Source organism: Asparagus officinalis, chromosome 7, assembly GCF_001876935.1.
Source record: "Asparagus officinalis chromosome 7, Aspof.V1, whole genome shotgun sequence".
In the NCBI taxonomy this organism is placed as follows: Eukaryota; Viridiplantae; Streptophyta; class Magnoliopsida; order Asparagales; family Asparagaceae; genus Asparagus; species Asparagus officinalis.
Genome location: NC_033800.1, coordinates 147463590 through 147479157, shown reverse-complemented (window position 1 = coordinate 147479157; position 15568 = coordinate 147463590). Strand labels below are relative to the sequence as shown.

At 33.9% G+C, this 15568-nt stretch overlaps 1 protein-coding gene across 2 annotated transcripts; it reads right to left on the bottom strand.

The window, feature by feature from the left end:
• On the bottom strand, positions 7887–13328 carry LOC109850124. 2 transcript variants are annotated; one of them, XM_020420049.1, is made up of 7 exons: positions 12931–13328; positions 11444–11494; positions 11240–11303; positions 10930–11132; positions 10829–10856; positions 9690–9798; positions 7887–8245 (listed from the first exon to the last, which is right to left on the bottom strand). In XM_020420049.1, exons 1-7 carry the CDS (start codon positions 13168–13170, stop codon positions 8164–8166), a joined length of 777 nt encoding a protein of 258 aa, XP_020275638.1. In that variant the 5' UTR covers positions 13171–13328; the 3' UTR covers positions 7887–8163. The 2 variants fall into 2 exon arrangements, with proteins under 2 accessions (XP_020275638.1, XP_020275639.1); XM_020420050.1 differs by lacking the exon at positions 11444–11494 and adding an exon at positions 11374–11424.

Sequence of the window (15568 nt, the reverse complement as noted above, 5' to 3'; positions counted from 1 at the left end):
AATCAGACATCTTCAACATGCTCAAAAAGCTGTATGCTCAATACAAAGCTATCGTGGACGAATCTCGATTTAGCAGAGCATATTTCTTCTATTAATCATGTATCATATCAGCAGGTCATTACTTAAACATATGACATACAATGTTTCATTTATTTATTTGAATCTAAGTGATAGATCAAGAAAAGATAAACCTTTTGCTTTAATAAATAAATCTCTAATCAATCTCAAGATTGTTCATATCAAACTATTGAGATAATTGAGAAGATGCAGAATCATACTTGAATCCATTGAGTAGGATGTGAATCTTGAGTTTTGAGATGTAGATCTTCCAAATCTTGTACGTAGTAGGATGTGAAACTCTAATACTTCTGAATATGGAAAATCAGAAAGAGATTTTACCTAGAGATTTGGAGAACCACAACCCTATTTATAACTGATATTAGTTATTTATAATTATCAATTCAACCCATCATAGAATTAATAATTATATTTTGATCTCTACACATATGAGGCCGATACTTTAATTATTCATTAAAAACCCAAACCCTAAATTAGATCATTTTAATAGGCTAACCTTAATTGATAGCACATAATACATATTTATTTAATATATTGGCTCATATATTGGATTTAAATCCAACACTAAGTAGACAATAGTTTTCTGTCTCCTTTTCACTCTTATAAAGTGTATACTCTTGTTTGTCTTGCGTTTTATTTGCTACTACTACGCTATGAAATGGCCATAAAATAATCACAATTATCTCGAAAACGTCCATCTATACTACTTATAAAAGAGAATACCCATGTCAAAACTTTTGATTTCCTTTTTTACCCTATCAATTAACTATGCACCTCTTCATTTTCTCAAATTATTTGGTCTCACTAGAATATATTAATAAATTATAATGATAACAAAATTCGTGAATATATGATACTTTATTATAAATAATTATTAATTATATATTATATAAGTAAAAGTCATTCATTTAATAAATTATTGCACACAATTATAATTATTAATAATACTATAAATAGGGGTTATTTCTTTATGTTGCAAAGAATATTACCTTGTTTGATAATTAATATCATCTTAGTAATAAAATTTTGGATGTTATAAATTAAAAATACTTTTATTTTGGAAAATTAATTTATATTAAAAATTTTGGATCCTTGAAATTTATGAGGCATGTACTTTTCTCTTCTTTTTCTCAAAATATTTGATCACTCGCTAGAATAATTTAATATGATAATAAAAATATATTATAATTTGTTGTAAAAGAATTATTAATTGTAATGAAATAGTAAAATTATTTAGTTAATAAAATGTTGTGTGATTATAATTATTAATAATATTATAAATTAGGATTATTTTTTATATTATAAAGATTTATTACCCTTTTTGATATTATAATATCGTCTTAGTAATAAAAATTAGACATTATGAATTAAAAATATTTTTATTTAGAAAAATCACTTTATATAAAAATATTGGATCTTTGAAATTTATGAGTCATGCACTTTTTGTTGGCCAGTAAATGTCTCATAAATTTCAAAGGTCTAATATTTTTATATAAAATATTTTTTTTAAATAATAGTATTTTTAATTTATACTAACCAATTTTTTATTTTTAAGACAATATTAAATATTGAACAACGTAATATTCTTTATAACATAAAGTCATATAACATTAATAATTATTGCCATTATTTAATAGATATTGTAATAAAATTTGTACATAACATAAATATTTAATAATTTAAATGGTTTAATTATATCAATAGTGTTACTTAAACTAACGATTACATTATTATTTAATAATTATACTCCTAAATAAATTGTTTAATAATATAATAATAAACAAATTTAAATAACTATTAAATGTATGTTAATAGTAGTACAAGTACTAATAATAGTATAAGTTAATTTTTTAAATCATAGTGCAATAAAATAACTTTTAATGGTTATATATAATTTATTAAATATTATAATATTAAATACAACAACAAGTCCACGTGCAAAGCACGCGTATTATACTAGTATATATAAATAAATAAATGATGTAATTACCGTTGTATAACCATTATCATTTATCCCTTTTGTTACCAAATGCGATCACAACAAAAACTCCGCAGAAGTTTCATAGTTCCAAAAAAAATAAAGAGACTCTAAACAAGTGAGGGGCACGTCATATGATGATATGAACTCACAAATCCATAACCCAAACAATTTTTGGGTTTAACTGCCAACAGACCCCCGGATTGAATTTTTTTTACCCAGGTGAGGACCTCATATCGTTACTTTTTAACTTTTAAAAGAGTCGAAAAAGTTCACTAAAAAGTGTATTTATACCGGGGCCATTATTATAGGGGTTCTAGTTACCACAAATAGAAATACATTGTGTCTATTCGCAATTGACTGATATTGCGAGGGGTCCATTCACAATAATCCTAATTTTAGTAAATTGTTTATAGGTTTGTTTGATAGATCTAAATCAATAAACTTGAGATCTAAAACCATATAGCCATGATTAATTCAAAGAGATTAACAAAATCAAAAGAGAGCGGAAGCTTATACCTGAATCCATAGATTGATCTTGATTTTGGGTTTTGGATCTTCTAACCTTAGGGTTCTCTCTTTTAGCCGAATTTCTCTAGCTAGATGGGGGTGTAGAGAATTAGAGAATGTAACCCTAGGTTAGGGACCATAACCCCTTATTTATAGATGTTGTACTTTTGTAATTTAGCCCCTCAATAAATTACAATTACAACCTGGTATCTGCACATATAACCCCATGACTTATATTTAAATATCAAATTAACCCAACTTAATTGATCACTTTAGTGGGTTATCCTGAAAGATAGCAATACACATTGATTAATCATATGTGCCCACAAATAGATTTATTAGATTAAATCCAACAATCTCCCACTTGGGCACCATATGATTCCTTAAACTGTGTATAACCTTATGAGCTCAAAAATTGCTATCACTGAAATGGTATTTCCGAACAATCTCGTCCATTGACTATATCAATATAGGATCAAAGCGGCCTTCGTCACATTTATCGTGACTCGACCCATCAATGGTCACATATACCAATACAATCAAATGGCATAGATCAATCATGGATGTACAGCATGAAAATTACATGCAATGTGATCAGTACATGTCTATTTTCAACTGGTCCTCCTTAGTGAGGTCAAAACCAAACATAATGTAACAGAGTGTCTTAACTGAATACTTTATTCTGATCAGACAATACAACCAAACATAAAGCACCACAAATACAAACTCCCACTAAAACATAATATCCTCAAATAATACCACACCCATATGAGCAGTATGCTCATGAAAGACCTTAGGTGGCAATCCCTTAGTAAGAGGATCAGCTATCATGGAGTTTGTCCCAATGTGCTCTATGGATATCTGTCCACTCTGTACCCTTTCTTTCACAACCAGGAACTTAATGTCAATATGTTTTGACTTAGTTGAGCTCCTGTTGTTATTGGAATACATTACTGCAGATTTATTGTCACAATATAGCCTTAGTGGTCTTTCAACATTTTCCAAAATGCGCAGTCCCGTGACAAAATTTCGCAGCCATATTCCCTGATTGGATGCCTCATAGCAAGCTACAAATTCTGCTGCCATAGTGGAGGAAGCTACTAGTGTTTGTTTGACACTTTTCCATGATATAGCTCCTCCTGCTAACATATAAATGTAGCCTGATGTAGACTTCCTGCTATCTTGGCATCCAGCAAAATCAGAGTCCGAATACCCAATGACCTCTAATTTCTCTGATTTTCTGTATGTGAGCATGTAATCTTTTGTTTTCTGAAGATACCTCATAACCCTTTTGACTGCTATCCAATGATCCATACCAGGGTTGCTTAAGTATCTGCCTAACATCCCAACAATGTACGCAATATCCGGACGCGTACATACCTGAGCATACATTAGACTTCCTACAGCCGAAGCATAAGGAATCTTCTGCATTTCCTGAATTTCAAGGTTACCTTTAGGGCACTGATTGAGACTAAACTTGTCTCCTTTAGCAACAGGGGTGTCACCTGGTCTGCAATCTTGCATGCCAAACCTTTTAAGTACCTTATCGATATAGCTCTTTTGTGATAATCCAAGAATACCCCGAGAGCGATCTCGATGTATCTGGATCCCTAATATAAAAGAGGCGTCCCCAAGATCTTTCATCTCAAAATTCTTTGATAGAAATCTCTTGGTTTCGTGCAACATGCCTATATCATTAGTGGCAAGCAAGATGTCATCGACATACAGAACCAGAAAAATATACTTACTCCCACTGAACTTGTGATATACACAGTCATCAACAATGTTCATCTCAAAACCGAACGAGATAACTATTTGTTGAAACTTATGATACCATTGACGAGGAGCTTGCTTGAGTCCATAGATGGATTTCCTTAATTTGCAAACCATATTCTTTGGGTCTCCTGACACAAAGTTTTCTGGTTGCACCATATAAATCATCTCATCAATGTCTCCATTGAGAAATGCAGTCTTAACATCCATCTGATGTAACTCAAGATCATAATGAGCAACAAGTGCCATGATTATTCTGAAAGAGTCTTTCGATGAAACCGGAGAGAAAGTCTCTGTATAATCAATGCCTTCCTTTTGAGTATAGCCTTTAGCCACAAGACGTGCCTTATACCTCTCCACATTACCGTTTGCATCCCGCTTGGTTTTAAAAATCCATTTACAACCAATTGGTTTTGCACCTTCTGGTAATGGGACAAGTTCCCAAACCTTATTGTCTTGCATAGACTTGTACTCTTCATTCATGGCATCAATCCACTGTTGAGAGTTAGAACTTTTCATGGCCTGAGAGAAGTTGATTGGATCATCTTCTAACATTCCACTACTTTCCTCATGTTCTTGGAGAAATACAATATAATCATCCGGAATAGCATTTCTCCTTTCTCTCGTGGATCTCCTTAATGGCACTGGTTCTTGAGGTTGTTGAGTTTGTTCTTCTGGAACAGGGAGTTGTTCAACATTATCATCTTGAGGTTCCGGATTTACTTCTTGAGCAACAACAGGTATAGGAACCTGAATATTGTCAAAAGTAACTGTATGGATTGGATCTGAAGCCAATTCCTCCTCAAAACTAATGTCTCTAACCTTATTTCTCCCCCCAAACTCAACATCCTCAAAGAATGTTGCTGTTCCCGTCTCAAAAATATTCCTTATAGTGGGATCATAAAACTTATAGCCCCTAGAGCGTTCAGAGTATCCAATAAAGTAGCTGCTAACTGTTTTGGAGTCCAATTTCTTTTCATTTGGCCTATAAGGCCTTGCCTCAGCTGGACATCCCCAAATATGTAAATGCTTTAAACTGGGCTTTCGACCAGTCCAAAGCTCATAAGGTGTTTTAGCAACTGCTTTACTTGGTACTCTATTCAGAATGTAAGCTGCTGTCTTAAGTGCTTCTCCCCAGAGTGACTCTGGTAAAGAAGAATGAGCAATCATACTTCTTACCATATCCTTAAGAGTCCTGTTTCGTCTTTCAGCTACACCATTCATGCTAGGTGAACCCGGCATAGTGTACTGTGGGACGATACCGCATTCCTCTAGGTATCTAGCAAATGGTCCTGGACGTTGTTCACCTGAACCATCATATCTACCGTAGTACTCACCACCACGATCAGATCTGACGGTTTTAATTCTTCTGTTGAGTTGATTCTCAACTTCAGCTTTATAGGCTTTGAACATGTCCAGAGACTCAGATTTTTCATGAATAAGATATAGGTGCCCATAACGTGAGTAATCGTCTATGAATGATATAAAATATTGTTGACCATTCCAGGATTCCGTAGGGAATGGCCCACAAATATCCGTATGTATCAATTCTAAGACATCCGAAGATCTGTTGGCACCTAATCTTTTCACTTTGGTCTGTTTTCCCTTGATACATTCAACACATACGTCGAAGTCCGAAAAATCAAGGGAATCCAAAATGCCATCAGACACAAGACGCTCAATTCTACCTTTTGAGATATGACCTAAGCGCTTATGCCATAATGTCGCCGAATTTTCCTTATTTAATTTACGCTTAGTACCACGTGATTCCACATGCAAGGATTCATTATAAGAAGCAATTGTATCGAGCAAATATAGGTTGTCATAAGTACTTAAGTAACCGGTTCCCACAACATTTGAATTAAAAGATAAACTGAATTGACTGTTTCCAAATGAACAAGAATAACCTGATTTGTCCAATAAGAAACAGAAATTAAATTCCCAAAAGTTACTGTTCACCGGCGATTTTTTCAGTTACTGTTCATCCGAGAACTTTTCGTTACTGTTCATCCGAACCCCAAAAAATTTTACTGTTCATCCGAACCCAAAAAATTTTTCTGTTCATCCGAACCCAAAAAATTGAATCTTTAACCAGAGATTTAAGATCAAAAATCCAATAAAACTTATGAATCTTTAACCAGAGATTTAAGATCAAAAATCCAATAAAACTTAAATCCCTAAGAATTAATCAAGGTGGCTCTGATACCACTTGTCAAAAATCCAATAAAACTTAAATCCCTAAGAATTAATCAAGGTGGCTCTGATACCACTTGATAGATCTAAATCAATAAACTTGAGATCTAAAACCATATAGCCATGATTAATTCAAAAAGATTAACAAAATCAAAAGAGAGCGGAAGCTTATACCTGAATCCATAGATTGATCTTGATTTTGGGTTTTGGATCTTCTAACCTTAGGGTTCTCTCTTTTAGCCGAATTTCTCTAGCTAGATGGGGGTGTAGAGAATTAGAGAATGTAACCCTAGGTTAGGGACCATAACCCCTTATTTATAGATGTTGTACTTTTGTAATTTAGCCCCTCAATAAATTACAATTACAACCTGGTATCTGCACATATAACCCCATGACTTATATTTAAATACCAAATTAACCCAACTTAATTGATCACTTTAGTGGGTTATCCTGAAAGATAGCAATACACATTGATTAATCATATGTGCCCACAAATAGATTTATTAGATTAAATCCAACATTGTTAACCCCCACTAATCATTAATTCCCACTTAAATCCATTCAAATTCTCAACGCACAATCCATTTCCTACTAATGCATTATAAAAATTAATAAGTACCATCTTCAACCTACAATTCTACAATTAATGTTGATTAAGGATGTAGTGTGCCAAAAGACAACATTTGGGCGGAGCTTGAGCTTTGCATAGTGACTGCTCTGCTGACGTTATAGAAAGTACCCAACCTAATAAGATATTCAATGATTAACAGTTTACTATTATTTTTAGGATATAAAACAAATATGACCAAGTGTAATACACATGCGCTATACTAGTAAATAAATCTAAAAACGAATGTGATAACTATATGAAAATATTCTTTGAAATATCCTCACGTCCGACTAACAGAAAGTATCGACATTATGCCAAATCCAAATAACTTGGGATATTTAAGTCAAATTCAAACAAATTAGAATATTTAAGTGCGGTAGTTTCAATTTAGACTATTTAAGTGCAAAGTTTGTAAAACAATAGGATATTTAAGCGCCATTTTGCCTAATTGCAATCTCTCCAGATTTATATATCACATTATCATATTTTTATTTCCATTTTTTTTTAAAAGAGATTACTTGTTATTTCTATGTGCAATGAGATTTATGTAACAAACCCACATTGGAATTTTTTTTTAAATCCTAGAAAAAAAGAAGAATAAAACCTCTTAATACTATTCGTTTTTACAGATGATAAACCAGCATCCATGAATAGATTTGAATTTTGCATAATAAACCTATACAGATTTCCTCAGTCACTGCACATAAGACTTACCATTTCATGCGTTCTACGAAGAATCGATTATCAACAAAAAAAACCAAATATTCAAGAACCAATTTACGCGCAAGCATTTCATTTGTTCCTATAAACACAAAGGAATTGAACACAATTGGAATCAATCCTTCATGCATAGCGGAAATATTTCACAGTTCCTTGCGGGATATGGACAAGCTGTTCGCAAGGTAAGCACGCCAAGTTTTCTGAAGTAAACTGTACAAGAGATGAGTTGAGATACACAAATTCATTCAGAATCGAAGAACAAGCACTACATAGGATACATAGCGTAAATGACGCTGCTCTTTTAGAGTGCTCTCGCGACAACTTTGCTGGCCGAACCAACTCCAATTGCTGCAGCTTTCAGGACAGCTCGACCTTGATATAACCTGAAAACAGTAAAAAGATTAACATAAAGCCTCAAAGATATATGAAGCTTCAAATTTATACGCAAGTCTTTGGATTGCATTTATTGATATCGAGGACTATACTCCTCTCATTTGTCCTTAAATTTTCATGAAGCATCAACTTTAGCAGGGAGAAGTGTGCGAGTAATGTTGCCAACCAACCCAAATGACTTGACCTCATAAAAATTGTTAATTGGCAGCAAGCACACGTATATCTCAATGAAATTTCGAATTCAAAATTTCACAATTTAAGGTATGATAATGAGCTACGGATGATAGTACTGATGTAGCCTTCTTTATAATTCCACAATGAAACCCAGCCTTAAAGGCTTAAAGCAACTCATAATTAGTACTAGGTAACTATTAGATAGCACGTGAACGTTCAGAAGAAAAAGCATAAACATGCTTTATGCAAGCAAGCTACATCAAGGTCTAAAAAGCCGACTGGATGCCGTTTACCTATTTCTGAAATCACTATATTGATTCATGGGAAGGGAACGGGAGCGTGGTACGCCGATTATTTGGAATCAGAATTTGGTATTGCGGTTTAGACTTATACAATATGCTGACTGACGTGGTACATTGTAGGTTCAGTTTTTAAATATATGAATTTGAGGACCCGCAAGAGTCAAATTCAATAAGAGTCGACTTTAATAAATATGTCAGTTGATATCAGTACTGGTAGAAGAACCTCCAGAATCATATTGCAATTAAGGTACATGTACTTTATTTGCTTAATTTATCACTTGTTTTTTTCCTAAATTTTCTGAAATGTGGTTTTTTTAATTTAACTGGTGTCAGTTCCAAATCAGGTCACCGGAGTTAGTGAGCTGGGTCGCGTTCCACTACAACTCTGGGATGATTGAACTCAGGTCGCAGTTCGCTATAGCAGGCCACATTCCCAACAACTATGATTTAGACGCTACAAGGTGAAAGGTCCGCAAGAATACAGCAACCAGGACAACATAAATATGGCGTATGTGGGCACAAGTTTTAAATCACCACAATCATAAATTTGGAAGTAATCAGCAGAAGCATGAAATTTAGGACAGAATTCATTTAAGTTGGTATTGGCCAACAGATGAGCTGTAAATGTAAACTCAACATAATTTCCAATGCGGCTGTAGCCATCTAATAATTGAATTTTAAATTTCAACAGATTGTTAATAATTAGAAGAGAAGAAAAATCGGGCTTTGTTCATTAAATTTTGTCCAAATTTGACTAGTATCGTCTACACAGAATAACCAGCAGGCTCCCAAATGTTTGTTAGCTGTAACCTCAAATATCGTTTACGTTTAAACCATATATTTACAATATCAATTAATCATTTGTGGATATTACGTCCTTGAAGCATTTCTCAATACGTAAGCTTTATAGGAATGCCTCTGTAAAATTTATTCAAGAAAAATCAAAATCAAGGCTTACCCAGCCAAAAATAGTCCCCAGGTAGATAAGGTATAGATAATCTTTCCAGCTTCCCACACATGTTTCAACTTGCTCTTGTCTTTAATGCCACCTAAAGCCCTTGCCACAGCTGAAAACTCAAAGAGTTACATTAATATAAAATAAAGAGAGGAATGAGAGTATAAGATTATATATTCTCATAAATTCTTCAACTAAGAACAGTTGAATATGTATTACTTGTTCCAGAAACTAGAAGAAAATAACAGCAGGAAAACAAAATGAAGAATTCCAAGAGCAAGTGACTCAAAAAAATTAAAATAAAAAAACTTCAAGAGAACACATATTTCCATTTTGCAATAAAAAATTATTTTCCTGTAAATATTAGTAATTCCCAGACTATTTTTAAATAGAGCTTTTGGAACATTTAGAAGGATCAATTTTCAAAGAATATAGTTTGCAGCAGGCACCTTACTTGAATGACTAAAGTGCCACCATGAAGCATATCTTGGAAGTTCTTAAGGCTACAAAGTGATTGATAAATAAAGCATATGAAAGTACTATTATCAAATTACACTGGCCACCATTTGGAAGTTCAAAATGATTACTGTCTATAGCTATTGTGATATCCACAGCCATAAGCAATGAGTTTCATCATGTATTGCTTATTCAGAACCTCTTAGTAAAACTGAAATCTTTAAACAGCTTAAATTGTTAAAATAACTTGACACGTAAAAAAACCCACTGTGATGAAGTACCAAAAAATCAGACATTAACCATTGAGAATTCAGTATAGTAAGAAGTTTTTAAAATATGTTTAGTACAAATTGATATGTCTGCTATATCTTTATATAGGAACTATTAAAAGAGAAGGAATCATGAGTTTGGTTCTGTATTAACCAAATCTACAAGAGATCTTTAGAGTTCATGTACAAAGCTCTAGAAAATCATTTCTTTAGAATCATTTGAAATAAAACACTAGGAAGGAAGTACTATATTTTAGTATCATATACACTTTACTTTATACCACCAATTTAATCCAACAACAGTATCCACATTGAATAAGACAATTAAGTTCAGTTGACAACAAATTTCAAAGATCCAGCTAACTGTAGAAAACTCTTAAGTCAATCTAAAGTGTATTAAAGGCAACAGAAACTTACTTCTCTGCAACTGCTCTGGTGTTAACACCTGATATTCATAACCGCACCTTATCAGATAAAGCAAAGGAATAGAAAGGTCAAAATCAAAAACCTTCAAGTACCTTAGATCTTGGGTTTTCATGGATGCATTTGGCTATGAATTCAGCAATCCCATCAACCACATTCTCATCACTAATTATAACATAATTTTCATTGTCAATTCCACACGCTTCCTCCAAATTATCCGGAACCACCTCTTTTGTTACCCAAATCCACCAAGAAGGGTCCCCATTGACATTATCAGAAAGGTCAACTTCTTTGAGATCTGCTTCAATGCACAAAATATACAGCACATGAAAAATAGAAAGTGGTGAAAACATTTAGCTGCATCAAATCAACTTCATGTCAACTCGAGTTAAGGAGGGGACCGACCTGTAACTTCAGTAGGAAGATAACTGTTTGGTATAGCATTGGACTCCTGATGAAGTGATTCAATTTTTGTCAAGAAGCTTGAAGAATCAACTGTTGTTTGGTATAGCATTGGACTCCTGATGAAGTGATTCAATTTTTGTCAAGAAGCTTGAAGAATCAACTGCAGCCTCAAGGCGTGCATATAGCTGCAATAAGTGATTCAATTTTTGTCAAGAAGCTTGAAGAATCAACTGCAGCCTCAAGGCGTGCATATAGCTGCAATAAAACAGAGCTTATCATTTCATATTATCACAATCATAAACAGATGAGATTTACATTTTAAGCATCTATTCAGCTCTCCATTTAACTCGATTTAAATGAACAAATCCACCCTGATATTGACCTTCCACACTTATCCAGAAACAGCAGTACAATTAACAATTAATTTATGTCTCAGCCAACAATCAGAATATAAATAATCCCTTGTACAGTTGTTCCGGGTACATATATGCTGTAGTGAATTATTAGGAGTTATATATGTCGGTAATATGAAGTAAGATCTAGATTTGAAAGCCACATCAATAAAATCAGGAAAAGGAACAAATGTTTTGTTAAGTCAATAGTCAGCATACATGAGTAAAAGATTCAATCTAATACCCAATTGCTTCAAGTTTCTAAATAATGACCTTCAACTCTGCTAATAAAAAGAATATAAGCCAAATATGCACATGCTAGGTCAAAAGAAATGAATGAAGCAATGTATATCTTATGTAATATAGCAAATACAACTTTCCTGCAATGTACATCTTATATAATATAGCAAATATGTAGTATGCATCATTCCAAGTGTAGCATAACCAGTATCCCTAACACCCTCACCCCATTGAAACTAAAATATCTTTAAAGAAAAAACTTAGCTAGATAACAGCATAGTTTAGTGTACAAGGATGAAGCATACATGAATAATTTACATAAATAGATAGAGATTTGCTTCACATCTCATAATGAAAAGCACAGCATAAAAGTTGGATGATGCTTCACATTAACCAAAGAGAAGAGGGGAGATGGAAATACATGCAAGTCCTTGGAAAGAAACGTGAATTAATTACACCCGCCAAGGTTAGTTCAGTTTCAAACCTTCTTCCTTTCTGAATTCCATATGAGCACATGGTACAGGAATTAATAAAGAAACTGCAGAGGTACTCACACATGATGTCCGGACGATCTTTAATAAGAAAGATACTGTTTTGGCTTTAAAAAAATGAAGTGTAATAAGGTACCAAAACTATGCAATTTAATGCATAAAGAGAAACTCAAACAATATGACCGGAAACTATAAGTATTCATCTCTCTTCTTTTAGCTCTTATTATATCCCGTTTCAAGGAATGTCAAGTGAACCCAATCAATTACTCTAAATAAAAGATAATGAAAAAAATTAAAAGATGATTAGGATCAACCATACTTCTCTGTAAAAGATATTCACAAATTTCAGTACTGGTTCGCAAATTCCACAAATTGTAGCCGTTGTTTGATAAGTAGTTCAGCTCAATTCCATAATTTTTCACATAGGAACTTAAATTATACACAAAATTGAGCCTCGATTCATAGATTCCATAACTTATATCTGTTATTTGATAGCTATCTCATTCTCAATTCCATGAATTTCACAAAAACCCTAAATTAAGAAAAAATAAAGAGACTCAAGACTCACATCGGAAGGGCAGTCTTTAGAAAGAGAGGAAATCTGCGAGATCTTCTCAAGGACCGCGAGATTCTCGGCCAAAACCTCTTTCAACCGCTCGTTCTCCGACTTCAGGTGGAGGACCTCCTCCTCCTCTACGGCGATCTCCTTCCTCTCGCGGCGGTGCTCGAGAGCGTTCCAGGCCACGTCAGCCATCTCGATCATCGTCCCCACCACCTCCAGGGGAATCGCGTGGCCATGGCCTACCATTTCCTCTTGATCTTAGTCACAAAGGGCAGAAAACCGTAACCCTAGAGGAAAGCTAACTCCTTTGTCGAGAGTTTTTTTTTTTTTTTTACGAGAAGAAACCCTAACTGGACCGCTTGGGAGGTTTCGCGTACGGAGGTGGGAGACTTCGCAGCGATAACTTGAAGGCGGCAAATTTGCGTAAAGGTCCGCTTTATACAGGAATTTGTATTTGCTTGGCGCAACGGGGAACTGACAAAGTAGAAAACCAACTTTATAGTGGACTTTTATGTAAATTTTATCTCGAGGAGATCATGATAATAATTTGCCAATTAGAGATGCATCATTACGTCAGCTTATGCGCTTAATTTATGAGCATCACTCATTCTAATTAAAACAAAATTTCTATATAACACGACTACAAGCTTAATAATATTAAGCATGTTCATCATCGCTAGGTTCTCCGTTTGGTTTTAGAGGTTGTTTGATTAATTTTTTGGTCAAACAAGCTTTTAAGCTAACTTTTTCATATCTAGTTGTTTAGTAAATCACCAATAAACTGCCTTATAAGATCCCGTCTAAAAAAGTTAGGATTCCTCATCTTTTGAAAAACTAGCTTATAAGCACATATAAATCAGCTAAGTTTGACCAAGTAAATAACCATCGTATCCATACAACTTTTATAAGAATTTTATTATAAAACCCAAAAGCCGTCAAAAGCCAGCATGACTTATAAGCTCCTAAAAATAAACCCTCTCAACAACAATTAACATGTTATTCACTTCAGAAGGATATCATGTACACGTACTTGCAAACATTAACCCCTTAAAAGCATCAATCTTAGGCACACCACACAAATACAAGCGGAACTTATACAAGAATAATCATAGAGCACAAAACATTATAGGAGCCTCTCAGGATCTTGTTTATACCGCCATCATGCACAAAATCCACTGAGCTCATAATTTGCTGTTATCTTCCTTCAATCTTTGCTGGATTTTACTGCCATTCGCGATTTCATGACTGCGAAACTTCAAAATTACACGCTAGGCGCATTACAAATTGTGGGATAAACGGCTCATCGAAGATGATACAACTGCAGAATAAAGGTTACACTCACTATAAATATTGACTAGGCCTCAGGAGTTTTCCTCTTCCGCTCCGATGTCGAATTAGGATCAGACGGGGACTGATTAAACTCAGACCTGCATCATCCGAGAGATCAGAGTAAGAGTTAATATGTTAAACAGACAGAAAACTTAGAACAAGAGTTAATGTTAACGGAGCAGATATAGACTGAAGCTTATGCTTGACTTCTTCATCGTTATCAACTTCCTTTTTCTTCTATTCTCATTTCATTTCTTCTATTTGTTAGTATTTGTTTGTAAAAAACAAGATAGTCCCACATTGGAATTTTGAACATTCTTTTAGAGGTAAAAACAAGATAGTCCCACATTGGAATTTTGAACATTCTTTTAGAGGTTTAAAAGCATTGAATGCTTATTAGGCTTTGAATAATGCTTTTAGAGGTTTAAAAGCATTGAATGCTTATTAGGCTTTGAATAATGGATCAAAGTGTAGGCTTCTAAAACCGCGTGCGGGTAGCGCGATTTTGACGCACTTAGCACTTTGCACGCTTTATAATTATATATTGAATATTTTTTTTAATGTTATTTTGAATTTTAAAAAAAATTATGAAAAGACAAGTGACTGTTGAAAAGTGGTTGTTTGCTCTAAGGGGTGTTTTGAAAAGTTATGACTGTTGGAAGCACCTTTTCAAACCTATAAATAGTTTATGTTTTCAGATATCTATTTACAATTCTTTTCTGAATCTTTTCTACCAAAAACATCTGCAATATTACAAACTTGTTTCACAACGAATTAAGGAAAATTCCAGATTTGCTTACTGGAATTTTCATTTTCTGTTGTATCCTGGAAAAAAAATTTGCATTAACCCGAAGCAACTTTGAATATCAAGTGGGAGCAAATATTTTTTTAAGGAAAGTGTTTCACGCCTCAGAATTGCTGTCTCCTTCATTGTTTTACTAACAATCTTAAAGAAATATCTCTACTACAATGGAGTCGGAATCAATCAAGGTGATGAATCAAGACATTGTCAAATTGGACCGATTCGACGGGAACAATTTCTCTCGCTGGCAAGACAAAATGATGTTTCTTCTTACAGCATTGAAGATATCCTACATTCTCAACCTCAATCTGCAGCCCATAGAAGATCCAAAACCAAGTGCAGACGGCAAACAACCTACTGAGGAGGAAATAGTAGAAATCAAAAAGCAAAAGGCAAAACGGGAGGAAGATGAAGTGTTGTGTCGCGGTCACATTCTGAACACACTTTCGGACCGATTATATGATCTTTTCACGAGGATAAAGTCGGCAAGGGAGATCTGGAACGCACTGGAAT

Coding starts and splice junctions, on each gene's coding strand:
- LOC109850124 (XM_020420049.1), bottom strand. CDS start 13,170: ATGGTAGGCCATGGCCACGCGATTCCCCTGGAGGTGGTGGGGACGATG. Junction 11,304..11,443: donor CTTCAAGCTTCTTGACAAAA/ATTGAATCACTT, acceptor TTCTTGACAAAA/ATTGAATCACTTCATCAGGA. Junction 10,857..10,929: donor ATGAAAACCCAAGATCTAAG/GTACTTGAAGGT, acceptor TATGAATATCAG/GTGTTAACACCAGAGCAGTT.